The sequence below is a fragment of the Oryctolagus cuniculus genome, unplaced genomic scaffold (genome assembly GCF_964237555.1).
Source record: "Oryctolagus cuniculus unplaced genomic scaffold, mOryCun1.1 SCAFFOLD_68, whole genome shotgun sequence".
NCBI lineage: Eukaryota > Metazoa > Chordata > Mammalia > Lagomorpha > Leporidae > Oryctolagus > Oryctolagus cuniculus.
Genome location: NW_027208392.1, coordinates 4,600 through 31,424, shown reverse-complemented (window position 1 = coordinate 31,424; position 26,825 = coordinate 4,600). Strand labels below are relative to the sequence as shown.

General features: G+C 59.0%; 2 protein-coding genes across 2 annotated transcripts; both read left to right on the top strand.

The window, feature by feature from the left end:
• The first annotated feature begins 4,111 nt into the window (after window positions 1-4,111).
• On the top strand, window positions 4,112-7,732 carry LOC138848407 (sodium-dependent neutral amino acid transporter B(0)AT1-like). The gene is made up of 6 exons (XM_070067882.1): window positions 4,112-4,142; window positions 6,305-6,445; window positions 6,845-6,982; window positions 7,065-7,111; window positions 7,222-7,347; window positions 7,448-7,732. Exons 1-6 carry the CDS (start codon window positions 4,112-4,114, stop codon window positions 7,730-7,732), a joined length of 768 nt encoding a protein of 255 aa, XP_069923983.1.
• A 12,873-nt stretch (window positions 7,733-20,605) lies between these two features.
• On the top strand, window positions 20,606-26,516 carry LOC127485216 (sodium-dependent neutral amino acid transporter B(0)AT3-like). The gene is made up of 5 exons (XM_051828007.2): window positions 20,606-20,847; window positions 21,419-21,529; window positions 21,837-21,965; window positions 23,005-23,162; window positions 23,419-26,516. Exons 1-5 carry the CDS (start codon window positions 20,669-20,671, stop codon window positions 23,550-23,552), a joined length of 711 nt encoding a protein of 236 aa, XP_051683967.2. The 5' UTR covers window positions 20,606-20,668; the 3' UTR covers window positions 23,553-26,516.
• Window positions 26,517-26,825: the final 309 nt, after the last annotated feature.

Genomic DNA, 26,825 nt, shown 5'->3' with positions numbered 1-26,825 from the left:
TGTTATCAGGATGGGGGAGGTGGTTAAAAAGACTCCCATAAAAACCAGGGAGTCCAAATAGACTGTGCACTCAGCTCTCTGCCTCTCTGCTGAGCCACCAGCCTGGCCTGTGCAGGTGTATTCTCTCCATTCAACCATGTAACCTCTCTCCCCCAGTCCGAGTGACTGGGTGCTCTCTCTCTGTCATTTGATGGATGCCCTATCCCCAGTAAAGCCTTATCATTCCACTTTCTGTCTCATGCCTGAATTCTTTCTTGGATGAAGACAAAAACTCCACAGCTTCCACAGCCTTCCCTCCAGTGACAGAACTAGGGCTGGGCCAAGCTTAAATCTGGGTATAACATATGGATGGTAGTACTTGAAGTGCTTGAACCATTACCTCCTTTATCTCTGGATATTCAACAGTAGCAATTTGGATTGGAAGTAAAGAAAAAAATCAAACTCAGGAACTCATATGGGATGTGGGTATCCAAGTGGCATCTTAACCCCTTCTACAAGCATGCACTCCAGCACAAAGCATTTTAAGACTGGTGTGTCAGATAGATATTGTCTGTTTTCCTCTAATGTGAAATGTTCACAAACAGAAAAACAACTTTTAAAGACTTACTGATTGTCCTATGGAAAAATGACAAGATATATTTTAGCAAAGATGAGTGGGAAATGTTCTTGTTTTCATGAAAGAAAGAATTCAGATGTGGTACAGAAGAGTTGTAAGCAAAGTAGCATATTTGTTGGGGTAGAATGGGGATGGACAGCTCTCCAGAAAGAATCTGAGAGGGTGACCAGTTATTCAGACTGGAAAAGCAAGGTTGCATAGATTAGTGTGGAGAATACAACTTACAGGCCAGACAGGTGGCTCAGCCAAGAATTGAGCACCGAGTCTGTATTCAGACGGGGGCTTATAAGGGAATGAGGTCCCATTATTTTTTCCTTTTATTTTTATTTTTTTGACAGGCAGAGTGGACAGCGAGAGAGAGAGAGAGACAGAGAGAAAGGTTTTCCTTTTGCCATTGGTTCACCCTCCAATGGCCACCATGGCCAGCGCATTGTGGCCGGCACACCACGCTGATCCGATGGCAGGAGCCAGATGCTTATCCTGGTCTCCCATGGGGTATAGGGCCCAAGGACTTGGGCCATCCTCCACTGCACTCCTGGGCCACAGCAGAGAGCTGGCCTGGAAGAGGGGCAACCAGGACAGAATCCGGCACCCCAACCGGGACTAGAACCCAGTGTGCCGGCACCGCAAGGCAGAGGATTAGCCTATTAAGCCACAGCGCCAGCCTTTTTTCTTTTCTTAAAGAATATTTTATTTATTTGAAAGGCAGAATTACAAAGAGAGGAAAGATAGAGAGATCTTCCGTTTGCTGGTTCACTCCCAAATGGCCACAAGGATGGGTCTGCTCCAGGTCAAACCCAGGAGCCAGGAGCCAGGAGCTTCATGCGGGTCTCTCATGTAGGTTCAGAGGCACAAGGACTTGGATCATCTTCTGCTGCTTTCCCAGGTTGCATTATCAGGAAGCTGGATTGGGAGTGGAACAGCTAGGACCCAAACTGGTGCTCCTATAGGATGCTGACATTACAGGAGGAAGCTTAACTTGCTACATCACAACACTGGTCCGTGGGGTCCAGTTCTTCCCACCACTTTTCTTTCTCCTTCCCTCTTCTGGGCAAAGGACTTGCCAGATATGAAATAGGTAAACTAGCTCCCAAGGTTTTATTACTGAATGTTATTAGGTTGGTAGCCCAGATGGTACCAGGAGATTCCTCTGGGGAGCTTATCTTGGGAGAAGGCTAGGACCACCAGTAATGTTATCAGGGTAGGAGTAGTATTCTATGGTGGAAAATGCTAGGCAGGACAGAATGTGTGCTTCTGAGGCTGCTAAGGGCTGCTGCAGTGCTTTCCCTTCTGTGGTGCCTTGTGTTCCTTAGGTCCCTCTTACATGCATAGGCTAATTTTTAATCCTACCTAACACATTGGAGCTGAATGAAGTGTGTCATAGAGAAAAATAGTTGATAGTTTTGGAAGCGTTAGAGGAGAAAGTTGTCAATTGGTAATGTGGAAAAAGATCTGGATATATAGGCATTTATTGCCAGACTTATTGCTGTGGATTCATCATGTTTTGTCCACTCTGACAGTCATTGGGAGATCGAATCCCAACAATGAGTTATTAGGAAATAGAACTAGATGACATCTTATAATGTTATGGACTAGGTGTAGGGCCTAAATTAACTTTCCAGGTTCTTGCTTTTACTTAGAGAAGAATACTAAATACAGGCCCAAATACAGCATGCAATGTGATAAACTATTTACAAAGTGAGAAACATACACACACCCAAAAGGGCTTAATTAGGAAGAATGGGGCCAAAGAAAGGGAATTATCATAGCCTGCTCTGCTCCTCCTGAGTCTAGGTGGATGACAGAGAGCTTCTGTTCTTCCTAGCTTTTTATACTCTTAGAAAAATGGAAGTGTTGGGGCCCATGCTGTGGTGTAGTGGGTAAAGCTGCTGCCTGCAGCTGAAATTGGAGAAGACCCCTAAAATCTACACTAAAAACGTGGCCCTTAAAGTTCTGGGGTGTCACATGTGCTACCAGAATTTGGGGTGCCATATGATTTCACCATGGGCTTGTTACTAAATCCCCAATATTAATAAGCCCTAGAGGGTTCTTGCCTATTATTTAAAGAAGAATTCTAAATATTGGCACAGATAAATGAGGCAGCATGGTACATTTTAAGTTTTTATTTAGTGAGAAAAATGCATAGGAGAGTTGAGAGCTTTATTTAAGAGAGAGGTAAATAGGGGTTCATACCGAGCACCAGGAACCAGCCACATGGAAGAGCATCCAGGCCAGGAAGCCTGGAGCACATGGCCCGAAGGCCATGTGCCCTGGTGGTGCAGGGCTACAGCCAGCCCTCTCCTGGCAAGAGTCCAGGGAAGAAGAGAGGGCCAGGCCACACCATGTTCCATCTTTTAACCCACTTCCAAAGGCGAGTGGTTAATTAACCTGATTGGCTGGTGGGCACCCAAGTGTGGCCAGGTAGGGGAATGAGGCCACACAGGGCCATGGTGAAGGCATCAGTTAGGGGCATGAGGTCACACAGGGGTGTGGTGAAGGCGTGGTCTTCCAGTTCACAAATCTAATCAATTTTAGCCTGTATGTCTGCCTACTTCACAGTGCCGGCATCCTATATGGGTGCCAGTTCATATCCTAGCTGCTCCACTTCTGATCCAGCTCTCTGCTATGGCCTGGGAAAGCAGTAGAAGATGGCCAAGTCCTTGGGTCCCTGCATCTGCATGGGAGACCTGGAAGAAGCTCTCAGCTCCTGGCTTCAGATAGGCACAGCTCTGGCCATTGCAGCCAACTGGGGCATGAACCATCAGATGGAAGACCTCTCTCTCTCTCTCTCTCTCTCTCTCTCTCTCTCTCTCTTTCTCTCTCTGCCTCTCCTTCTCTCTCTGTATAACTTTGGCTTTCAAATAAATAAATGAAACTTTTAAAAAAGAAAGCAAAATGGAAATGTTACATGGTACAACCCCCATTTCCTGGGTAAGAGGAGGTACTTCCTGGGGAAGTACCTCACAGTGTCCTGGAGCTCAGGATGCTCCTGGCTGTCTGGCGCACGTGGCTGAGGGCTTCAGGCCATGGCCGGAAGGAGACGGGATAACTGCGGGGTGCCAAGGCAGAACTGGCCAGATTTAAGGCCACCCCTGCTGCAGCCCCGGTGGCACAGTGGCACGCCACGAAGGAGGCCGTCTCTGCCCAGCGAATGTGTTAACTCCGTGAGGAGCCAGTGAGGGGCACAAGGCAGTTCCCGAGGGAGCGGCAGGAGACTTGACCGACACCCACTCACCTCATGAGATGTGCGGAGAAATGCTGGAATGAGAGTTCATTGCGGGTACAGGTGGAAAACAACTCCAGGGGAGCAGCTGAACGTCTGTGGCCGCAGCAGCTGGGAGGCAGAGGCCTCTCCCCACACGCGGGTGCTGGGTGCCCATGCTCCTCACACTCGGTTCTCGGGGCGCACTGGGTGGCAGATGAGGGCACAGGCCCAGCAGGTGCTCTGTGGTGGCGCCCCCGGGTTCTGCCCAGGCTTGCAGTAAGATGCAGACCATGGCGTTGGGAGCACCAGAGCTGGGGCCAGGTCAGGGAGGCCAGCACTGGAGACCAGGATGCTTCCAGAGAACCCTGGCCGACCTAGTATGCTGGCGGTGTGACTCGGCGCAGCCCAGACAAGTGGTTAAGCGGCCACAGGGAGAGATCTGTTCTAGAATGTTGATGACACAGAAGTTCATTTCCACTGCTGCCATGTGGCACAGGGTCGGGAAGGCCTCTGCTTCCTGCTCCTGGGCGCTGCCTTCAGCGCGGGCCGAGGTGATCCTGTGCCACGTCCAGGGATGAGACATCGCCCACCGGGTGTCAGGTGTGGGGCCACCATTGGCATCCAGGCTTCTGGCTGTGTGGTTTGCTGCGTGCCTCCTTCCCGGTGAAGCCCCCAGCTGGAAGGGGGCCACCTTGGCCCGCCCGGGGCCTGGGATGCACCTGTGGACTCCAGGTGGGGGCTCACCTGTGCAGGCCATTCTCACAGCCCACTGGACATGTGTGAGCCGTGATGGCCTGAGGCCTCTACTCAGGGTCATCCCAGCCTCAGGCTGACTCGCACCAGTGGGGACTTCTCCTTCGAGTTCACATACAACCCGACAAACTGAACTTTTTGGTCAGTCTCCTGTTCCTGCCCAGCCCTGAATTCCTGTAATTTCAGAATGAGGTCAATGTCATCCACATTCAAAGGTCACTTCCCAGAAGTCTCAGGCCAGAGCTCCCAGGGACGGCCGGGAGCATCCCCTTAGGGTGAGGAGGGTGGGGGAAGTGAGGAGCCTGAGACGGGGGGCCTCGGCCTTGGGGAGGCAGAGCTGGCTGCAGACCATGCTGTGTGCAGTAGGGGCAGCAGTGCCGTGTGCAGCTGATGGTGCTGTGTGCAGCAGGGGCAGTGGGTGGGGCCATGTGCAGCTGCCTCTGCCACCTTCTCAAGAGCTCTATCTCCCCAGCCCAAAGCTGGGTGCCCACCTGTCACTGACTCCCAGGCCCCACCCCAGGCAGCCCTGCTCTGCTTCCTGTCTCTCTGGGGTCCTCCTGTGAGTGAGGGCTACAGGCATCCTTTGGCATCCACTAATGTCACACAGCACCCAGGCCCAAGCACAGAACTCCTCTGCTCCTCTGTCCATCTGTCCATCCATTGGGGGACAGCTGCCTTGCTCTGCAGGGTGGGGGCTGGGTCTTGGGGAGACCTGGGCTTAGCTCTGGGGTGGGCACTCTGCTCGGCCCTCATCTACTGAGATGCCCTCACTGGTCCGGATCTGAGTGATGGTGATGTCTTGAGCAGAGTCCGGCTGCTCTCTGGGTTCCTGGGCAAGAATCCCTGAGGTCAGAACGCACCAGCATTTCCTCACCGACCACAGGTTGCCACTGTCCCCTGGTGCTGCATGTTTTTTTACTTAACTAACTTACTTGAAAGACAGCTCTACCTGCTGGTTTACTCCCTGAATGCCAAGCCACGTGGGTGCCGGGGAGCCAGGTCCTTGAGCCATCTCCTTGGTGGCTGTCAGTAGGAGGCTGGAACTGGGAGTGGAGCTGGGACTCGAACCCAGGCCCTCTGGAGTGGGCTGTGGGCCCCGCACCCCCAGGCCAAACAACCACCTTGGTGTTGTCTTTGGACTGCGAAAAATTCCCATCAATGTGATTCTCATGGAGCATACACAGGGCACAACCAGGGAACCTGACAGAAACTGAGGGCCAAATATACACACACACACAAGCACATGTACATGTGTGCACACATGCACGCACTGCACACACATGCACTCACATGCAAGCACACATACACACAAAACACAATACACACACGCCCACACACAAGCACACACACGTGCATACATGCACACATGTATATCGACATGCACACACATACATGTACACGCAGCACATGCAAAATACATGCATGCACACACACATGTGCACAGTTATGTCAGGTCTGGGGCTGGACATACATGGACGACAGAGCTCCTGCATCTTGGCTAAGCTCACTGGGAGCCCCAGTGGGGCGGCTCCAGGGGCAGCAGCCAATCTGTGATGGATCGGTCACTCAGCTGCAAGGCAGCCTGGTCCTGCCTGCCTCCACAGGTGCTGCCCGCACATGCTGGGGCTCCTGGGCAGTCGCGGGCTGGGAGGGCCACCAGGCTGGCACTGCACAGCCGCAACGTGGCCCCTCCAGAAGGGGACCTGCCCTGATTGGTGCTGCCTCCCCAGGGGCCTTCATGATCCCATTCCTCATCCTGCTGGTCCTCAAGGGCATCCCCCTGCTGTACCTGGAGTTTGCCATCGGACAGAGGCTGCACAAGGGGCCTGTGGGCGTGTGGAGCGCTATGCACCCAGCCCTCAAGGGTGTAGGTAGGCCCCTCCCTGGGCACCTGGGAAGTGTGGGCAGTATCGGCATAGAGTGGAGGGGCACAGCCTGCCTGCCCAGAGTAAGAGCCCAGCAGGGGGCGCTGGCCACCTGCTCAGGCGGCCTCCATCTACTCCCACACCCTGCCAGCCCCGGGGGTCACTCATTGACCAGCTCTGTGACCGGGGCACTGGCTCCCTCAGACCTCCGGCCAGGGCAGGGGGCAGGGTCCACTGATGAGAGCTCCTGGGGCAGGAGGCCCCTGCCCTGAAGCCCACGATCCAGGCCTCCCCTGGCTGCCTCTCCTGGTCCCTTCATGCTTGGTTCTGTTAGAGGCAAGCACCTATAGGAGCCCCGGTCCCACCACGTGCGGAATCTCCCCTGAAGCCCCCTCGCCCACGCAGGCATCACCGCCATGCTAGCGTCCTTCACGGTCGGGCTGCACAACAACACCATCACCGCCTGGATCTTCTGGTACTTCTTCAACTCCTTCCAGGACCGGCTGCCCTGGAGCCAGTGCCCGCTGGACCAGAACCTCACTGGTGAGCTGCGCCTGGGGCCGAAGCCAGGGTGCTGGAGGGGCTGGGGGCAGGGAGCCCCAGGACTCCACTCCCCCCAGGGCAGCCAAAGGAGAGGGAGGCCGTCAGGAGCTAGGGAGCATGCAGCCCCGGGTGCGTGCACGTGTGCTGCTCCCGCCGACACGCGTCACGGCCGCACCCTGGCAGGCTACACGGATGAGTGCGCGCGCAGCTCCTCCGTGGACTAATTCTGGTACCGCGAGACGCTCAACATATCCACGTCCATCAACGACACGGGCTCGGTGCAGCGGTGGATCCTGCTGTGCCTCACGTGTGCCTGGAGCGTGCTCTACGTGTGCACCATCCGCGGAATCGAGACAACGGGCAAGGTGCGGGGCGGGCGCCGCGCGCGGCTGCGGTGCTGTGGTGCTGCGGTGCAGAGCGCGCCCTCGCCGGCCGCCCTGAGCCCGCCTCCCTGCCCCGCTGCAGGCCATGTACATGACTTCTACGCTGCCCTACCTCGTGCTCACCATCTTCCTGATCCGCAGCCTGAGGCTGAAAGGCGCGGGCGCCAGCATCGCCTTCCTCTTCACGCCCAACGTGAGTGCCGCCCGCCGCTGCCCACTGCCCGCTGACGCCGCGCTCTCGTTCTGCCCAGGTCACCGAGCTGGCCAACCGGTCACTTGGCTGGACGCGGGCGGGCAGGTGTTCTACTCCTTCTCGCTGGCCCTCGGCGGCCTCGTCTCCTTTTCCAGCTACAACTCGATGCAGTGAGTAGGGGGTGCAGGGGTCCTGGGGCGCCGGGAGCAGGCCATGCCTCGGTTTCTCCATCAGACCTGGAAACCCGGCCGCCCTCGCGAGAGCGTGCATGGCAGCCCTTGGTGGGGGCGTGCTGGGGGAGGTATGAGGAGGGCGACCCTGCTGACCCTGTGGCACCTGGCTTCCCGGGTGCTGACCCTTACAGAGGCTCCATCTGGCTGGCAGGACAGGTGGCTCCCACGTCTCCACCACCTCTATCCAGTTCCAGAACATTCTCCCTACCCTACCAGCCCAAGTCCCACCCCGTGACCCACTCTCCCTGTCCTGCCAGCTCTACAGGGCCTTGCTGCTGCTCCGCAGGTGCGTGCGGCTCCGTGGCTCTTGGGAACGACCCCACCTCCAGGCGCGTGCCTGGGAGTGGAGCTGTGGGTCCCGCCGGGCCTCCATGGCCAACGGCATCATGTGTGTCAGCTGCACCGATGCCTGGCAGGTCCAGGGGCACCTGAGGCCCAGCTGGGACTTGAACCCAGGGCTCTCCTGCTCCAGAATCAAGGGGACAGCTGCTCCGGGGGCCCCAGAGCCAGTAGGCTGTGGTGGGGGAGGCATGAAAGGCAAGGGCCAAGGGTCCCTGCTCTGGGCTCCCATGCTGGGCACAGCCCTCTGGCCCTCTGAGTCCTCAGCGCCTGCACCTGCTTGGAGGGGCACAGGTGGACTTCCACCCAGCCCATTTCCCAGCAGGCTTTGGGCCCTCAGTCCTGGGCCTGGCAGTGGTGCCTTTGCCGACCTCTGCCTGTGGGGTGCGAGATGGTGGTCATCTCCATCAATGGCTTCACATCCGTGTAAGTGGCCACAGTGATCTACTCCATCATTGGCTTCTGCGCCACCGAGCACTATGACGACTGCTTCAGCACGTGAGTGGTCCCGCCCCCGCCACACCCTGTGCCCAGTGTCATCCTGGCTCTGCTCCAGGGAACCTCCTGACCCTCATCAACACCTTCGACCTGCCGGAGGGCAATGTGACCCAGGAGAACTTCGCGGAGATGCAGCGCTGGTGGAATGCCACAGACCCCGTGGCCTACGCCCAGCTCATGTTCCAGAGCTGCGACATGAACTCCTTCCTCTCGGAGGCAGGTCCCGGCACCCCGGCAAGCGGGAGGCAGAAGCGCCCCTGCCAGCCCCTCAGGTTGCTCCCTGGGGCTGCCATCCACTTCCCCTTGGTTGCCACGACGCTGGCCGTGGCACATCCTGCTGCCGCTCGGCTCCCCACACACTGCCTCCTCTCTGTTCGGGAGCCCCCAGGTTGTGGGGGTGTCACTGCTTCCAGGCCGGCTCCCACAGCGCCAAGCTTGGTGACGGGACGTGGCGTCACCTGTTGTCAGCTGTGTGTCACCTCCTGGGCCCCAGGTGGCTGCTGGCATTCCCCATCCCAGCCCAGGTGCCCTCGGCTGCTCCTGGCTCTGCCAGGGCTGGGTGCACCTGGTGAAGGGGCCTGGGCCCCGTGCACCCTCACCTCCCGGCCCGCAGCTCCGCTTTACCCGTGTATCTGGAGCCAACAGGAGGCCTAGGATTAGCCTCATTCTCACTTGGTGTGGTTCGGTCAGTGGGCCGTGCACTGACAGGGTGACCAGTGTGGCTGTCAGGGACCAACAGGCCCTGGGTGACTGGGTGCCATCATGCGGGGCATCGAGGGCACAGGCCTGGCCTTCATTGTCTTCACAGAGGCTGTCGCTCCCCCTCTTCACGGAGGAACGACACAGGACCCTGCGCTGTTCTTTTGTCTGCTCGGCCCTTCCCGGGTTTGCTGCTGGTTCTTCCCGGGTTGGCTACCAACCCTTCCACCTCCGTGGAAGGGCGGGTCCCCCTGCCACTTTCCCCACTTCCACGGGGGAGCAGCACACCACCGGCCAGCTCTCTCGGGGGCTGCTCAGATGTTCCTCATAGATGTTCCCCGTGCATGTTGTCTTTCTCCTCCTTTATAGTCCTCTTCCACCAATCCCAACTCTGCTACCCACACGCCGAGTACGCTGCTCTCCTCCAATCAGGAGCAGGATCAGCTCCTGCAGGTCATCACTCAAGTTGGTGAGAGGCAGCTGCGTAGAAGTTGTTACTGCCTTCTCAGCGCCATATTGTGGGAGAGCAGATGTATAGAATAAGTCTTAATTCCAGTAACAGTCTAGTCCAAGTTGCTCCCCACAATTCCCCCTTTCTTTTTATTTTTCGGCATTGATACGTGCCTGTCTTCGGTGCCCCGCGGCGCACACTCTGCTCTGCTTGCTGGAGTTGCCCACAGGTGCTTACAAGCCCTACCAATCAGGCAAACTGAATCCGGGTCCTCTCTTCACCATGTTGTGAGGAGGTTTTTAGGCGCTGATGCGTGCCTGTGTTCAGTGCCCTGCAGCGCATGCTCTGCTCTGCTAGAACTGCCTGCAGGTGCTTACAAGCCCTACCAATCAGGCAAACGGAATCCAAGCCTTCTCATTGCCGTATTGTGGGGAGACTTATTGATGTTGATTCATGCCTGTCTTCGGTGACCTGCAGCCACCCACAGGTGCTTATCGTCTTACTAATCAGGCAGACCGAATCCAAGCTCTCTCATTGCCATGTTGTGGAGAGGCCTTATTTTTCTCTATTTCTCTACCTCCGGGCATTCCTATCTCTCCTATTTTACTTCTATCTGCCAGCATTCCTATTTCTCTCATTTTACTTCTAAACTTCTGTTTCTCTTATCCCCGCGGCTTCCCGGCACCCGCCCCGAGGCTGCTTCTCGGCGCCTCGCCCCGGGGCGGCTTCCTGGCTCTGTGCCGCTTCCCAGCTTCACGCGCACTCCGCGGTCTCCACGCCCCTTCACGCACGCACCACGGCCTTTGCGCTAGCCCACGTTTCCTACTCGTGCCCCGTGCGCTCTCCCCATTTGTGCCCCGCGCGCTCTCTCTGCGTGCGGCAGCTTCCGCGAATCACACAGTCTAGCTTACGTTTCCGCCACCGGTATTCAATCTAATTTCCCCAGGCTAACCTGGCGAAATCCAACCTGGCCCACATCTCCGCCTCTGGTTCCAGATTTTCGCCCCTTGTTCCCCAGGCTGACTTAACAAATCCCCACATAGCTTACGTCTCCGCCTCAGCCTGCCCCCACGGCTTCATCCTCCCTAACATATTTTTCTCTACCCGGTATGTTTCCTAACTTTTCTTCCAACAATATTCCTCCCTCATTTCTCCTGGCTTCTCCCTACAGTCCGTGTCCGAGTCTAAGTTTCTTCTAGGTTTCACTTTCTCTTTCAACCTTAGAGATTTCTCCCAGCTTCCCCCCGTAGTCCGTATCCGAGTCTATGCCTAGGCTTTCGATAGCTTCTTCCGGCACCTTTTCCATCAGGCTTTTCCCTAGGCTCTTTGCTAGTCTCTCTCTCCAGTATTTTCCCGCTTCTTCCCTCCTAGGTTTCCTATCCGAGTCACGGCACCATTATGTCGCTCCACCTCTTCGCGGAGGAACGACACAGGACCCTGCGCTGTTCTTTTGTCTGCTCGGCCCTTCCCGGGTTTGCTGCTGGTTCTTCCCGGGTTGGCTACCAACCCTTCCACCTCCGTGGAAGGGCGGTTCCCCCTGCCACTTTCCCCACTTCCGCGGGGGAGCGGCACACCGCCGGCTGGCTCTCTCGGGGGCTGCTCAGATGTTCCTCATAGATGTTCCCCGTGCATGTTGTCTTTCTCCTCCTTTATAGTCCTCTTCCACCAATCCCAACTCTGCTACCCACACGCCGAGTACGCTGCTCTCCTCCAATCAGGAGCAGGATCAGCTCCTGCAGGTCATCACTCAAGTTGGCGAGAGGCAGCTGCGTAGAAGTTGTTACTGCCTTCTCAGCACCATATTGTGGGAGAGCAGATGTATAGAATAAGTCTTAATTCCAGTAACAGTCTAGTCCGAGTTGCTCCCCACAAGAGGCCATCACCAAGATGCCAGTGTTGCTGCTGTGGTCCGTGCTGTTCTTCCTCATGCTCTTCTGCCTGAGCCTGTCGTCCATGTTCGGGAACATGGAGGGCATGGCTGTGCCACTGCAGGACCTCAAGCTCATCCCCGCCAAGTGCCCTAAGGAGCTGCTCCCAGGTGCGTGTGCCACGGGGGGCCCGGCTGTGTCCCCTTCCCGCCAGGCCACAGGTTGGGACCCGCTCGGCTCTGTTTCTCTGCAGGCCTCACCTGCCTGGTGACCTACCTCCTGGCCCTCATCTTCACACTGGACTCTGGCCAGTACTGGCTCTCCCTCCTGGACAGATATGCGGGCTCCATCCCCCTGCTCATCATTGCATTCTGCTAGATGTTCGTGATCCTCTACATGTATGGCATTGACAGGTACGAGGGAGGAGGCAGCAGGGAGCTGGGCCAGGGCCAGCCTCAGGGGGCACAGAGCAGACAGCAGTGCAGCAGCCTTGAGTCCCGGGAGGGGGCTCTGCAGGGCCCACCAGGGGCAGTCCATGCCCCTCTGGCTTCCAGATTCTCCTACACCTAGCTGTGCAGAGCGAGCACCGACAGCAGCATTGGGAGACCGCCCAGAACTTGGGGTGTATGAGCATGAAGGCCACAGCAAGAGCAGGCCCTCTGCCACATGGCTGGGCAAGAGCCTTGGTCTGGGTCCCCCACAGCAGCCTGGGTGCAGGTGCAGCAGAGGAACTATGGGTGGGTGGGCAGTGGGGCTGGGGTTCTCAGCCCGGGGTACCTATGTTGCAGTGGGGGGACTGTTCCTCCCTGGAGTCCAGGTCTTTCCAGAGCGGGGGCTTTCAGCCCCCACTTGGCCAGACATCTGGGCACTAACCTTGCTGGGTGGGGTGGCCACCAGAGAGCAGCCTGAGAAGCTATCAAGGCGAGCTGCTGAGACCAGGTGTGCAGGCACAGGTGTACAGGTACAGGTGTGCAGGCCAGATGTGTGAAGGCCAGGCATGTGCAGGCCAGGTGTGCAGGTACAGGCATGCAGAGGTATAGGCGTGCAGGCACAGGTGTGTGCAGGCCAGGTGTGTGTAGGCCAGGCATGCAGAGGCCAGGTATACAGGTACAGGTGTGCAGAGGCACAAGTGTGTGCAGGCATAGGTGTGCAGAGGCCAGGTGTACAGGTACAGGCATGCAGAGGTACAGGTGTGCAGGCACAGGTGTGTGGATGCCAAGTGTGCAGAGGCCAGGTGTGTAGGCACAGATGTGTACAGGCACAGGTGTGTGCAGGCCAGGTGTGAAGAGGCCAGTTGCACAGGTATAGGTGTGCAGGCACAGGTGTGCACAAGCCAAGTGTGCAGAGGCCTGGTATACAGGTACAGGTGTGCAGGCACAGGTATGTGGAGGCACAGGTGTGTGCAGGCCAGGTGTGTGTAGGCCAGGTGTACAGGTACAGGTGTGCAGGAACAGGTGTGTGCAGGCCAGAAGTGTAGAGGCCAGTTGTACAGGCACAGGTGTGTGGAGGCCAGGTGTGCAGAGGTACAGGCGTGCAGAGGTACAGGTGTACAGGCACAGGTGTGTGCAGGCCAGGTGTGTGTAGGCCAGGTGTACAGGTACAGGCATGCAGAGGCACAGGTGTGCAAGCACAGGTGTGTGCAGGCCAGGTGTGTGTAGGCCAGGTGCACAGGTACAGGTGTGCAGGCACAGGTGTGTGGAGGCCAGGAGTGCAGAGGCCAGGTGTACAGGCACAGGCATGCAGAGGTACAGGTGTGAAGTCACAGGCATGCGGAGGTACAGGTGTGCAGGCACAGGTGTGTGGAGGCCAGGTGTGCAGAGGTACAGGTGTGCAGGCACAGGTGTGCACAGGCACAGGTGTGCACAGGCACAGAGGCCTGGTGTACAGGTACAGATGTGCAGTTACAGGTGTGGAGGCACAGATGTGCATAGGCCAGTTGTGTGCAGATATAGGTATGCACAGGTGTGTGCAGGCCAAGTGTGCAGAGGCCGTGTGTGCAGGTACAGGTGTGCAGCTGAGGGGCAGGCCAAGGTACACAGGGTTGGCCATGCTCTGGTAACATCATGCAGTGTGGGTTTGGCCATGCGCCTGGCCCCACAGCTGTGCAGCTGTGCTTGGCACTGTACATGTCTACACGTCCAACTGTGAAAGGCTTGGAGTACAGGGTGAGGCAGCATCTCACCCAGGTCAGTTGACACCATCCCAGCCTCTGTCTCCAAGTTCAACAAGGACATTGAGTTCATGATTGGGCACAAACCCAACATCTTCTGGCAGCTCATGTGGTGGGTTGTCAGCCCCCAGATCATGCTGGTCATCTTCCTCTTCTACTTCATAGTTGAAGTCAGCAAGGAGCTGACCTACAGTGTCTGGGACCCCAGCTATGTGAGTGCCTGGGGCCACCCATGCCGGGAGGGTCTCAGGTCGGGGTGGAGGCCCTGTGTGTGCTCAGGGGAGGGTCACAGGTCAGGGTGGAGGCCCTGTGTGTGCTCAGGGGAGGGTCACAGGTCAGGGCAGAGGCCCTGCATGTGCTCACCTCTGGCCTGGTGCTTCCCCAGGAGGAGTTCCTCAAATCCTGGCAGGTCAGGTACCTGCCCTGGGTGTATGTACACTCAGGTGGTGGTCGTGGCTGGCATGCCCAGCCTCATCATCCCCTGCTTCGCCATCTGCAAGCTCATCAGGGGCCACTGCCGGCAGCCAGGGGACCAGCAGGGCCTGGTCAGCACACAGTCCACGGCTTCCATGAACGGGGACCTCAAGTACTGAGGGGCCAAGCTCCAGGCTGCGTGTGTGTGTGAGTGCACGCATGCACACATTTATGTGTGTGTGTGAGCATTTCATATGTGTGTGCACTAGCTTGAATATGTAGACACGTATGTTGTACATGTGTATATTCATTCATGTGTATGTGATGTTTCTCCATATGCATGCATGTCTATGCACACGTGTGTGTACATGTGAGTTATGTCAGCATTGTGTGCATGCCTGGATATGTATGTATTGTGTGCACGTATGCCTGTGTGCATACATGTGCATGTTTTATGGGTGTGTGCATATGCATGTGTATGTGTGTACGTGCATCTGTACATATGTAGCTATATATTTTGTGCACATGTGGACATGTGCATTGTGCTTAGACATATATGCACACTGCTGTTTACATGTTCATGGCACACACGTGTACCATGTGGGCCCAGTCTCCTTGTCATGAACACAGTACAGCATGCCACACAGCCCTGAGTATGTCCTCCAAAGTCAAGAGCTGAGGGGTGGGGAGGCTGCACCTGCTGCACCCCAGGTTGCCATGGATGGCCGTGGAGCCTGGAGTGTGGGCTGCTGACTCAGCCCCTGCAGCCATTCTCATTTCCCAGCCCTCACCCTGTGTCCTCCCCCTAGCTACAGACGCTTGACCTAGAGACCCCCGAGGTCAGGGTTTGGGCCCTTTTACCAGAAGCCCATTGAGCCTGTGGTGACATGGCCACACACCCCCTCCATGCCCTGGCCCCACCACCCCTGGCTTAATGAATACTCACCATTTAATCATTGCTTCTGCCTGCCATGGACAGACGCTCTGAGTGCAGCTCACTGCAGCCCAGCCAGAGGAAGACATCAGCTGTTTTCTTACAGGGACATTAACTGAATTGTTAGCCAGATGTTGGGAGAGAGGGTTACAGGGTAACTTGGCCCTGGCCCCTGCCAGCAAGGACTCTGTATGCCTCCTGGACCCCCTGGAGCCCAGGGCTGTGTCAGGGTGGATGGCCCTGGAACTTGGCACCAACCTCAGCCCATGCAAGCTGTGCCTGTGGCGTCTGCTTCCACAAACGGCCACCTCCACGTTCTGCAGAAAAGCCTGAGTGCTTCCCTTCAAGTGGACTTTCTAGAATTCTCACAAGTTGGGCTGGGATGCTGGGGGGTCCCCTTCCTCCCAGAGACCCCGGCCACAAACTCCAATCCTGCAGTTCCAGCTACCCAGCACACTGCAAACACGGAGCAGGGTGGAGCTTGGACATGTTCTGACCACTCAGCACTCATCCCTCCACTGCCCTGCAGTGCCCCTGGCACGGCACGGCCAGTTGTGTCATCCAGGAGGCTGGTGGTTGTGTGACACCTCCAGAACACAGTGCTGCTGCTTGACATCCTTGTCAACATGACAGACAGGCAGGTTCATGGACATCAAGTGTCCCCATCTAAATAAACCACTGCATCCACTGTTCTCGAGTGTGCATCCAGATGGGCGAGTGTGTCCCCAGGGACAGTGTGGCTGGTGGTCAGCTCCACTCCCCCGTGGGCTGCAATCAGGATGCTGCCCACAAAGCCACATGCTGTGGCCAGGACAGGCTGGGCATTGGGCAGGACTGTCTGCCTTCCAAAGGCCCTGTCCCTGCTGTGCTCAGTGGGGGTCACCCCAGGGACTCCTGTAGCTCTAGGGAGGGTGTGGGCTCCATTCTGAGGCCCCCAGGCTGGGAGCAGGTGCAGCCCCTGGTGCAGGCCACATAGGACTAGCCAGGAAGCCATGGTCAGACTCCCAAGGTGTCAGGAGACAGGTGTGGTCTGAGGACTAAGCCCCCTCCTATGCTGCCCCAGAAGCAGGGAAGCCACAGCCACCACACCACACGTGGCCAGGCAACAGCCTTTATCTGCTAACCCCATTGGGAACTGCATGGCATGGGGAGGTCAGGGGCTGCCAGGGTCCTGGATGGAGGGTGGGGGTCCCTGGTGATGGATGTTCTGGGTCTTGAGGTGTCCACACCCTCGACTCAGCTTCACAGGATGTGGCCACCTTGGCAAACTGAGGGTGGGGGAGGGGAGCAGGGACCTCTGACCCTGTCACCAATGAGCATGAGTCTGCATTACCTCAACATCAAAACACTTGTTACAGATAAATAACTAAAAGCCAACTCACCGTGCCCCTGAGCATCCCCAACAGGAGCACACAGCTGTCGTGGGGACAGCTCTCTCTGTGGTGGTACCAGCCTGCAGCTGACATCGGACACACTCATGGGAAAGGGGCCAGGGATGCGGGCATGGCCAGGCCCCAGGTTACCAATTAACAGAGCTCCACCGGCTTTCCTTTAAATAAACCAGAGGATGTGACGGAGGGGACACTCAGGCTCTAGGCCAGCAGAGGGTGCAGGTGCGGTGTGGTCTGGATGCTCCCAGAGACACTGGACCACTATGGCCCAGGACCTTGGCCCAGATCCAGCCTTGGACGCATGGGAGGATGAGAGGCCCCAGTGGGACAACAAGCTCCAGTACATGCTCAGCTGCGTGGGGTTTGCTGTGGGGCTGGGGAACATCTGGAGGTGCCAGACCCACAGTGGAGGTGAGCCTGCCAGCCACATCTGGATACCCAAGGGACTGGCCTTCCCCACCCCTGACCTCTGGGCAGCACCACTGTCCCAAAAAGCCAGACATGTGGGGCCCCAGGAAGAGCCCAGCCTTGGCATCTGAGCCCTGGGGACTTCAGGGGCCTGCACATGGGGTCCCAGGCCAGCATGCAGCTCCATTCCCAGCGGCGCTGCCCCTCAGTGTGGAGCCAGTCTCCAGGGGGCGATCACCCTGGTGTCCATGTTCGTGGGGGCTGGTGTCTCCCAAGGCTCCTTGCAGGATGACAGGAGCCCTGGGCTCACCAGCAGTCACAGCACACGGATGCACCTGTGTGGCCCACACATGTGCACCAGCCAGGGGCTGCTGCCCTCAGGGCTGTCATTGCCCAAGTGCCCCCATGTGACGGGCAGGCCTGGGACACACAACCCTCTCCAGTGAGGAACCTGGGGAGACTCCCCCAGGGGCCAGGGCCTCGGGGATGCAGAGGTCGGGGGACGGGGCTTCTCATCAGGGATGCAGGCGAGGGAGGAGTGGCCGCCCCAACATGCTGCTATGGCACTTGTTTCCAGATGCGGCAAGCATGGCCAATCATGCCATAACATTCTGTCTTCTTACTCCCCGTTCCTCCCCGGGCTGCGCTGACGGGTGGTCTCACCCCAGCCACTCAGTGCCCATCGCCCATCACTCAGAATTTTGTAAAGAGTGCCCCCACATCTTGCACAGCCACACTCACCCTCCTCGCTCCTGGGCAGTTCCAGGGTCTTCTGAGCTTGTGGCCCTTCCTCATGCTCATGCCAGCTCCTGTTCCAGGTGTCTGCTTGCTGGCTCCACCTGTCTACACTGGCTGTGCCCACTCTACCTGTCCACACTGGCTACACACACTCCTGTCCACACTGGCCACATACACACTGTCCACACTGGCTGTGCACACTCCACCTGTCCACATTGGCTGCGCCCACTCTGCCTGTCCACACTGGCCATGCCCACACTGCCTGTCCACACTGTCCACACTGTCAACACTGGTTGCACACACTCTGCCTGTCCACACTGGCTGCACATACTCCACCTGTACACACTGGCCACTTACACATCTTCCACACTAGCTGGGCACACTCCTGTCTACACTGGCCACACACACTCCGCCTATCCACACTGGCCACTCAGACAGCCTCTGAATCTGCCCCACAGTGCTGCCCGGCTGGTTTATTCTCCCATGAGGCTGAGCATGCAGCCAGCAGCTACACCAACCACACCCAGCCAGAACCCGGGCTGGCCACTGGCAGCATGCCAGGTGCCCCAATGGGGAGCAGAGGGTGGCCACCCCTGACCCCTGTGTCCTGACAGGGGCCTTTTTCATCCCTTACTTCATCGCCCTGGTATTTGAGGGGATCCCACTCTTCCACATCAAGCTCGCCATTGGCCAGCACCTGCACAGGGGCAGCATTGGAGTGTGGACAGCCATCTCCCCCTACCTGGGCAGCGTAGGCAGGCCACCCCCTTCTCGGCTCCCCAGGAGGACCCGCTCTGCGCATGGGTGGCACTGCTCCTCCCCTGCTGTGTGACACTTTGTCCTCGCTGTCTGCAGGGCTGGGCTGCCTCACGATGTCCTTCCTGGTCAGCCTGTACTACAACACCATCCTCACCTGGGTGCTGTAGTACTTCCTCAACTCCTTCCAGCACCCATTGCCCTGGAGCCACTGCCTGCTGGAAGGCAACAGGATGGGTGAGGGTGTGGCCAGTGTGGACAGGTGACCTCTCCTGTTCACTGGTCCCCGCTGGACCCAGGGACCACCCAGATCCCCATCCGCTCACACACCAAGCCCTGGGCCTCCCTTCCCCATCTCAGCCTCAGAGCGAGGTGAGAGAGCACAGCTGGGCTGGAGGGTGGGGGCCGCTTCAGTGCAGGGTCAGCCATGCTGGTGCCCGTGGCCCTGCTGGCTTTCGAGGCAGAGCGTGCACTGGGCCCAGGCCCTGTGGCCGGCCCGTGATGGGACCGCTGGCTGCAGGGTTCGTGGCGGAGTGCCAGGGCAGCAGCACCATGAGCTACTTCTGGTACCGGCAGATGCTGGACATCACTGCTGACATCAGCGACAGTGGCACTGTCCAGTAGCGGCTGCTCATCTGCTTGGTCATCTGCTGGGCTGTGGTGTATCTGTGCATCATCAGAGGCATTGAGACCACTGGGAAGGTGAGAGCAGCTTCCTCCAGCTCCGAGGCCCCCTCCCCATGCTGCCAGTGTTGGCTCGGCATGGGGGAGCAGGCACACTCGGGGCCCCATGGGCAGCTTCTCATCCTGGTGACAGTCTCTGCCCTGAACCGCACTCTGTGCCAAGGCAGCCATGCCGGCTCTCTTCTGGCGGCCACTGTGACTTCTCCCTGCCCCTCCATCTCGGTGGACAGTGCCTCTCATAGCCACTGCTCCACTGGGTCTGGCCTGAGGAGCCCCCACTCAGAGCCAGCACCTCCCTGGCGGCTCAGGTTTGCCTCTGCCTCCTGACCGTTCCCTGTCTGGTCCTCCTCCTCTGCTCTTTATGCCTCCACTCCGCCTCCTGTGTGGCGGAGGCGCTGTCAGGCTTCTGACTCTCGCTGGATCCCAGAGCAGCACCAGGGAGGAGGGCACATGTAGCTCACGGTCTGGAGGTTCGGGCTCCGAGATGGGCAGCGCCTTCGGTTCAGGCAGCCGGGCGGCTGCAGGGTGGTGAGGGACCACCCTGGGAGAAGAGACACAGGGGACTCACAGCTCTCAGAACCCGTGCTCCCACTGGAACCACCCCTCGAGGCCCTGCCATGACCTCCCCGGACCCTGCCAAGCCACCAATGGGTGGGGTCTGCACCCAAATCCCCCTGCCAAGGCCATGCGCCCACTGGCTGGTACCGGATCTCAGGGCCTGTCACGGGCCGTCTTCAGGTGACACGTGTGCCCCACGTGCAGTTGTCTGCATGCACTGTCCTCCAGGAACAACCCCCTTTTCCCTTCCACTCCTCTCCAAGCCTTGGCCATGTTCTTACACTTACTTAAAACATGTGATAGAGAGCAGACACTGGTTTCTCTCACAGGCGACTGGCTTCTCAGGGCCTTCCCTTAGGGCCGCTGGGGCACACGGGTCGGGGGTGTTGAACACTCATTGCATGGTCAGGGCTCCTCACACCCCCTGCCCCAGGGCAGCCCACACAATCCAGCAGCCACCAGCCTGAGCCTTTTCCCACGAGGCTCTGAAGACAGAGCCAGTGACCAGACCCTGTGGCTCTCACAGACCATCCTGTTAGGAATGCGCTGGGGAGGCCCTGTGGCTTTGGTCTGTGTGGGGATGTGGGGCCAGCCCTGGCCCACCGCTGACTGGGAGCCACCAGGACAGGGGAAAGAGGGGGATGGGCTGAGAGCCTGAGGTGTGCACAGGAGGACCCAAGGCAGGACGAGGGGCAGCCTGGGGTGGGGGAGGGGGCCTGCCTGTCCTGAGTGCTGGTGCCCACCTTAGCAGACCCACGGGTCCTGTGTGACCATACACCTTCAGAGCTTGACCCAAAGCGCCATGCCTGTGTGGTCACCTTGGGCCACATGAGTGGTCACAATGGGGCAAGGCCCCTCCCCCACTCCTGCAGGGCCATTGTGCATCTGACCTGGCATCTCCTCCAGGCCATCTACTTCACGGCCCTATTCCCTTACTTGGTGCTGACCATCTTCCTCATCAGAGGCCTGATGCTGTCTGGTGTCACACACAGGCTCCGCTACCTTTTCACCCACAACATAAGTGGAGGGGGGCAGGGGGCACAGTGGGCAAGGGAGGCGGGCCTCGGGGTCTCAGCAGGGTTGGGACAAGGACTTTGGTCTGGGGTGTGTGGACTGGTGCACCTGCAGGAAGTCCAGGTGCTGACAAGGTAGGAGTGTGGGGGAGGGGCTGGCAGGAATCAGCTGTCACCTGGGGCAGAAACGTCCAGCAGGTGTGGCACACAGGACCAAGGGGCTTCTACTCAGAGCCTGCAGCACTTCTAGACCATTCCATTGGTCCAGGATCCCAAGGGGGTTTCCAGGGCTGCTGACCACCACCAGGAGTCAGCTGCACACCTGGGCATGAGGCTGTCTCCCCAGACACCCAGCAGTAGGCAAATGGGGCAATGGGTGCAAACACCCCTGCCCAGGGGCCTCACACGGTTAAAGCCATGCGTGGGAGAGGATAGGGAGCATGCCCGGGTCGGAGTCAGCTCAGATCTAGTTCTAAGCCCCACCACCGAGTGCCAGCCACACTCTGCCGTGGGCCTGATGAAGCCACAGCTTGCTGGCTGCATCGCAGAACAGGGGAGCCGTGTAAGCTACCACGCCAAGCAAGCTCCCTCCTGGCACAAAGTCCTGAACGGTTCTTGGAATCTGTACAGGTCACACCTGGTTATGGTGTGACCCAAAAGGACCAGGGAATGTTCTAGAACAGCATCTGCTGTGTTCATGTTTCAGAGGCAGATTCTCCAGAACATGTGGGTGTGGATGGATGCAAGCCACCCAGATCTTCTCCCGGTCCCTGGCCTTCAGTGGACACATCGCCTTTTCCAGCTACAATCCATCCAGGTGGGCAGCTGCCCCAGCTTGCTTGGCACCCTGGTGATGCGGTGCCAGCCAGCCAGGGCTGAGCTGGGGATGGTGCTGTGGGACCTGCTGGCCTGGGGTGGGCTCCACCTGGCTTGTCCGTTCCAGGAACTGCTGTGTGTGCCCAGCCTGACTGGCCTGGGGCAGGTCTGGGGCCCACAGGGCACTCAGCACAGATCTGAGCCTTTCCACAAATGGTCAAGGAGTAGAGTGAGGCTGAGGCAGTGGGGAGGGGCCCAGGCTCAGTGGGTGGGGGCCCTCCCGAGGCCCTGAGTGCTCCCGTGTGCAGGAACAACTGTGAGAAGGACACCATGGTCATCTCTCTGATGAATAGCATGACCTCCCTGTATGCCTCTGTTGTCATCTTCTCCATCATGGGCTTCCAGGCCACCACAGACCATGGACAGTGCCTGGGCAGGTGAGGCTGGGCCACGCCATGGGCAGGGGCGGGGCAGGCACGCCAGTGTTCTGAGGACTCTCACTGGAAAAAGGGTCTCAGCAGACGAAACTCGGGTGTGGATGGAGCTGAGGTTGCCCTGGGGAATGTGGGCCCCGAGTAGGGGACAGCCACAGGGGGCAGGAGGGGTGCCCTCTCGAGCCTCTAGGGGGCTGCCACCTGACCCCGTGTGCCCGGGGCCTCTAGGATCACACGCACTATACATGTCTCCACTCTGAGATATGCACGGTGCACAGCCCTAAGGCAGCCCCAGGAAGCCGACGCTGCCTAAGCAACCCTGAGGCCCTCCACCCGACCATCCAGACACGTCTCATTCAGGGAGTTGGGTGGGCTGCAGCCTCTGGCACAGGGAGCTCTGCCCCTGCAGAGTACACATCCCTGGAGGGGGCTTCAGGCACCATGGGTGGGGCAGGGGTCCTGCTGAACCCGTCGGCACCCAGGACGGCCCCCACATGCAGAGCCAATGGGTGGTGCCTATGCCAATCCCACACCGTTCAGAGGGAGGAGGCAGAGGACAGGCCAGCCATGGCCAGTGCGGTAGGAGCCAGTGCCCCAGGAACACTGTGTGAGCGTGTGTGTGCTTCACACGTGTGTGTGTGCCTCATGTGCACCTGTGTGCCTCACATGTGTGTGCACCTCATTTGTGCTTCACTGTGTGAGCCTCACCTCAGCACCACCCTCACCAGTGCAAGAGGGGCTTCTCCAGATCCTTCACCTGGACCCCAAGGACAGGGTCCTGTCACATCCTAGCTGGATTCCCAGAGTTCCATAGAGCATAGCAAGCGGTGGCCATGCTGCACCGTGCAAAGCTGCCTCTCTCTGTTCCAGGGCTCCCACTCCCAGGGTCTCTGCCGACTCTGGGTTAGAGGGTGCTGGGCTGGGGTTCCCACTCCCAGGGTCTCTGCCGACACTGGTGAGGGAGTGCTGGGCTGGGGCTCCCACTCTGGTGTCTGTGCCCACACTGGGGGTGCTGGGCTGGGCTGGGTACCTGGGGCATCAGGATGAGGCTCGCACTTCCTGCCCTGGCTGCACTTGGCCCTTCTCTGCATGGCTGCGTGAGACCCTGCATCATACAAGGCACCAACATGGAGGGGATCATCACGCTGCTCCTGGACATGGGGGTCATCCCCATGGGGATCCCCAAGGAGGCCCTCACAGGTGAGTGCACAGCTCAGCCACAGGGATGCCTGCTGCCTCCTATACAGAGCTCAGGGGCCCTGGGCTAGCCCACTCCCCGAGGACAGCCCAACGGCTCCGGGCAGGACATGGGTGGACCTGCCCTGACCGTGGCCCACTGAGGCCAATCTCTGACCCACCTCTGGCAGGTGGGTGGGGTGGGGGAAAGGGGCAGGTGCAGGCCTCCCACCCAGACCCTGCACCTCAGGGCTGGCCTGCCTGGTCTGCCTGCTCTCAGCCACCTGCTTCATGCTGCAGTCCAGAAGTTACTGGCTGGAGATCTTCGACAGCTACGTGGCCTCCTTCAACCTCATAGTCTTCACCTTCTTCAAGGTGGTGGGGGTCATCTACATCTACAGCCTGCAGCAGTGAGCTGAGGTCCACGGGAAACCCGGGGGGGTGGGGAGGGCCCCGCAGCGCCACTGTGCCCAATGTCTGTGCAGGTTCTGTGATGACATTGTGTGGATGATGGGGCAGCAGCCAGGCCTCTACTGGCGGGCGGTGTGGCTCGTGGCCAGCCCCCTGCTCCTCCTGAGTGTCTTCCTGGCCTACCTCGTCCTGCTGGCCCAGAGGACACTGAGCTACTAGGCCTGGAACCCTCAGCACGTAGGTCCTCCCACGGGGATCAAGGGGCCGCAGTGACCTGCAGGGTGACCCTGGTAGGACCGGAGCCTCTCGAGGGCCTCAGAGCAGTGTCCAGACCCTGGAGACATCAGTCCTTCCAGCCCGCACTTTCCACGTGGACAGCCAGCTAAGGAAGCGACAATTCTAGTGTCTGGGAGAGGTCAGGAGGCAGACTGGCGAAGGGTCACTCCCTGCCTGGTCCACACAGGGGACTATGTAACACCTGGCCTGGGCCGCCCCTCCAAGTGAGCACCAGAACCCCTCAGGGTCCGCCTGGGGGAAGTGAGAATTTTCTGCTTTATCCTGGGGTCTCAGACCACACCTCACCTGTCCACAAGTGTTGGAGGCCAGTGGGTGGGGACCACATGCCCCTGCCTTCCCTGAGGGCTTCCACCCAGAGGGAGCCTCAAGCCCCAGTTCCCTCATCCCTGAGCACCCACCCAGGATGCTGCCCTCCTGTAGTCCCAGGGAGGACTGGGGCTGCCTCCGTGCACAGGTGGTCGGGTCAGCCTCGCTCTGCTCAAGGCCTGGGGTCTGGAGCCAGAGGTCTGACCACTCCAGGCTGAGCTCTCTCTCTCTCTTGTGCCCCCTGCAGGAGCAGTTCCCCTCCAGGCAGGAGAAACTCTACCCTGGCTGGGTGCAAGCCATCTGCATGCTCCTGTCCCTACTGCCTGCTCTGTGGGTCCCGGGCATTGCACTGGCCCGGCTGGTGGCCAAGTGTAGGAGGCAGCAGCAGGATGAGTGGCTGGACAGCAGCCTGAGGCTGTAAGACAGCAGGGCCCACTGAGGGGCAGGGATGGCCGTGGGTGACCTCATCACACCCTGCCACCAACTCTGCAGGACCCTTGGCTCCCCATGTCTTGGGCCTGCTCTATCCAGGGTCCACTCTGCCCTCAAATGGGAGGCAGAGTCCACCCAGGGGCACACCCAGTTCCTGGCTGCCATAGGAGTCCCTCTGTGACAGTGCTGCCCACACAGCCTCAAGCTGTGATGATGGACAAAGGGCAGGCATGCTGACAGCAGGCCAGGCCCTGCACAGCTTCCCTGCCAGGAATCCAGCCCCAGGCTGACCCCCAAGTCCAGCCCAGGATAGGGGGCAGGAGTCATCTGCACACATGTGAGGGGGACACACGAGTGCTGGGAGCCCAGCCAGGGAGGACTCAGAGACACCGCCAGTGTCAGCACCCATGCTCAAGGGCAGAGGCTGCTGAAGTCAGATTTCCTACCGTGGGGCCTCTTGGCCACTCCCTCCAGGTCCCCAGCCGCCCTCCACCCACCAAGCACCCAGGCAGTCAGCCCCCACCTGCCCACCCCACCCCCACTTCCTTCTGACCACTGACCTCGGCCTCACACTGCCAGACCAGTACCCACAGAGCCCCTAGCCTTTTCCCAGTGCCCTGCAGAAACACACAGCTGGCCACACCCCCTATGGCACCTGGCAAGGCATGTGTGTGTTATCACTCAAGGAGCATCTGTGCTGGGAGCAGCTCTCGCCACCATGGGTGTGACCAAGGCCCAGCAGCAGAGGAGCTGAGAGCTAAACACCCACTCAGCCCCAGCGCTCCATGCACGTCTGAGCCCACAGTGGGGGAGGCTGGCACTTAGCCCTCCATCATGACACCCCCTCCCCACGCCATGCTGACAGGTGGCAGTGAGCATGGGGTGTCACACAGGGGAGCCCATACCACAGGGGGCATCCCAGGGCTCAGCCCCGTCTTGCTAGCTTGGACATCACTGCTGACAGCAGCTCTGAGCAGACAGCCGAGAGGACGGGAGCTCGCGGGACCCACAGGCATCTGCCCACTCTCAGCTCTGCCCTGCGGTGTCCCTTTGGCCAGCCCCCCCTTCCGTATGCTGTAGAGACCTCACGGTTCATGACCTGCCCTCTGCACAGTAGACAGTGCTGGCAGGGCCCCCACAGGGCTGGGAAGTGAGGGCAACGCTGTCCCGACACTGCCGTTGTGGCCTGCAAACCCTACCACTGCCCTGAATGGCTCCGGGGCTGCCCTTCCTGACCACACCTCACCTGGCCACCTCGTGCCCAGGAGCTTGGCCTGGAGGGGCCCTCAGGGGCTGGCGGTGGTGGTGTCAGAGCCCTGGTTCAGTGGCCAAGAGGGAAGGGGTGGGGCATGGGGACAGAGACCCAGTGGACACCCAGCCTCCAGAAAACTCAGCCATGGATGTGTGGACAGATGGACACTCATGTGAATGTGGACATGGCCCAGGGGCTGCAGAGGGCAATGGTCGACCAGCGTGACACCCCCATGGGCATGAGCCCTCCATGTGATGTCCCTGACTGGCAGGGGCTGGCACAGGAGCAGATGCTGCCCTCATGTGGCCAAAACAGAGGAGTCCACAGAGGGCCCCTCCCTCCTGGACAACGTGTTCATGGGCAACAGCCCCCAGGGCAGACAGGGCCACCACCACCACAAGGTCACCCAATGGGGGACTACAGTTAGCACGACCAGGAGGGGGCGCTGGGGAGCAGGGCACAGCCATCTTGTTTTTTGGGGGGCGCTATCCCTCACAGTCACAGCAGCCCCCACAGGTGACTGTAAGCCTGCCCCCTGGGGGTTCCGCCCCGTCTCCCTCTCCCTGCCCCGCCCCTGTCAGGAGCTGCTCACTGGGAAGGCCAGAGCTTGGGCAGCAAAGAGGCTGATGCCGTTTCACCTGTGGGGATCATGTGCCCACAAAGTGGCCACTCAACACTGTATCCCCTGTAGGTACTGGCTGGAGTCCTGGCTGCCCTGCTCCCACCCAGCTCCCTAATGGCCTTGGAAGGCAGCAGAGGATGCCCAAGCACCTGGGCCCCTGCTACCCATGTGGGAGACCCCGATGGAGCTCCTGGCTCAGTGTTGGCCATGGCAGCCACCAGGGGAGCAGGTGGATGGAAGCTCTCTCCCCCTCCCTGTCACTCTCAAATGAACCAATAAATCTGTGAATTATGAAAGCTCAGCTTTTCCAAGGTTTGGCAAACTCAGTGAAGCCTGAGAACCTGAGTGACAGTACAGCAGGGCCTGG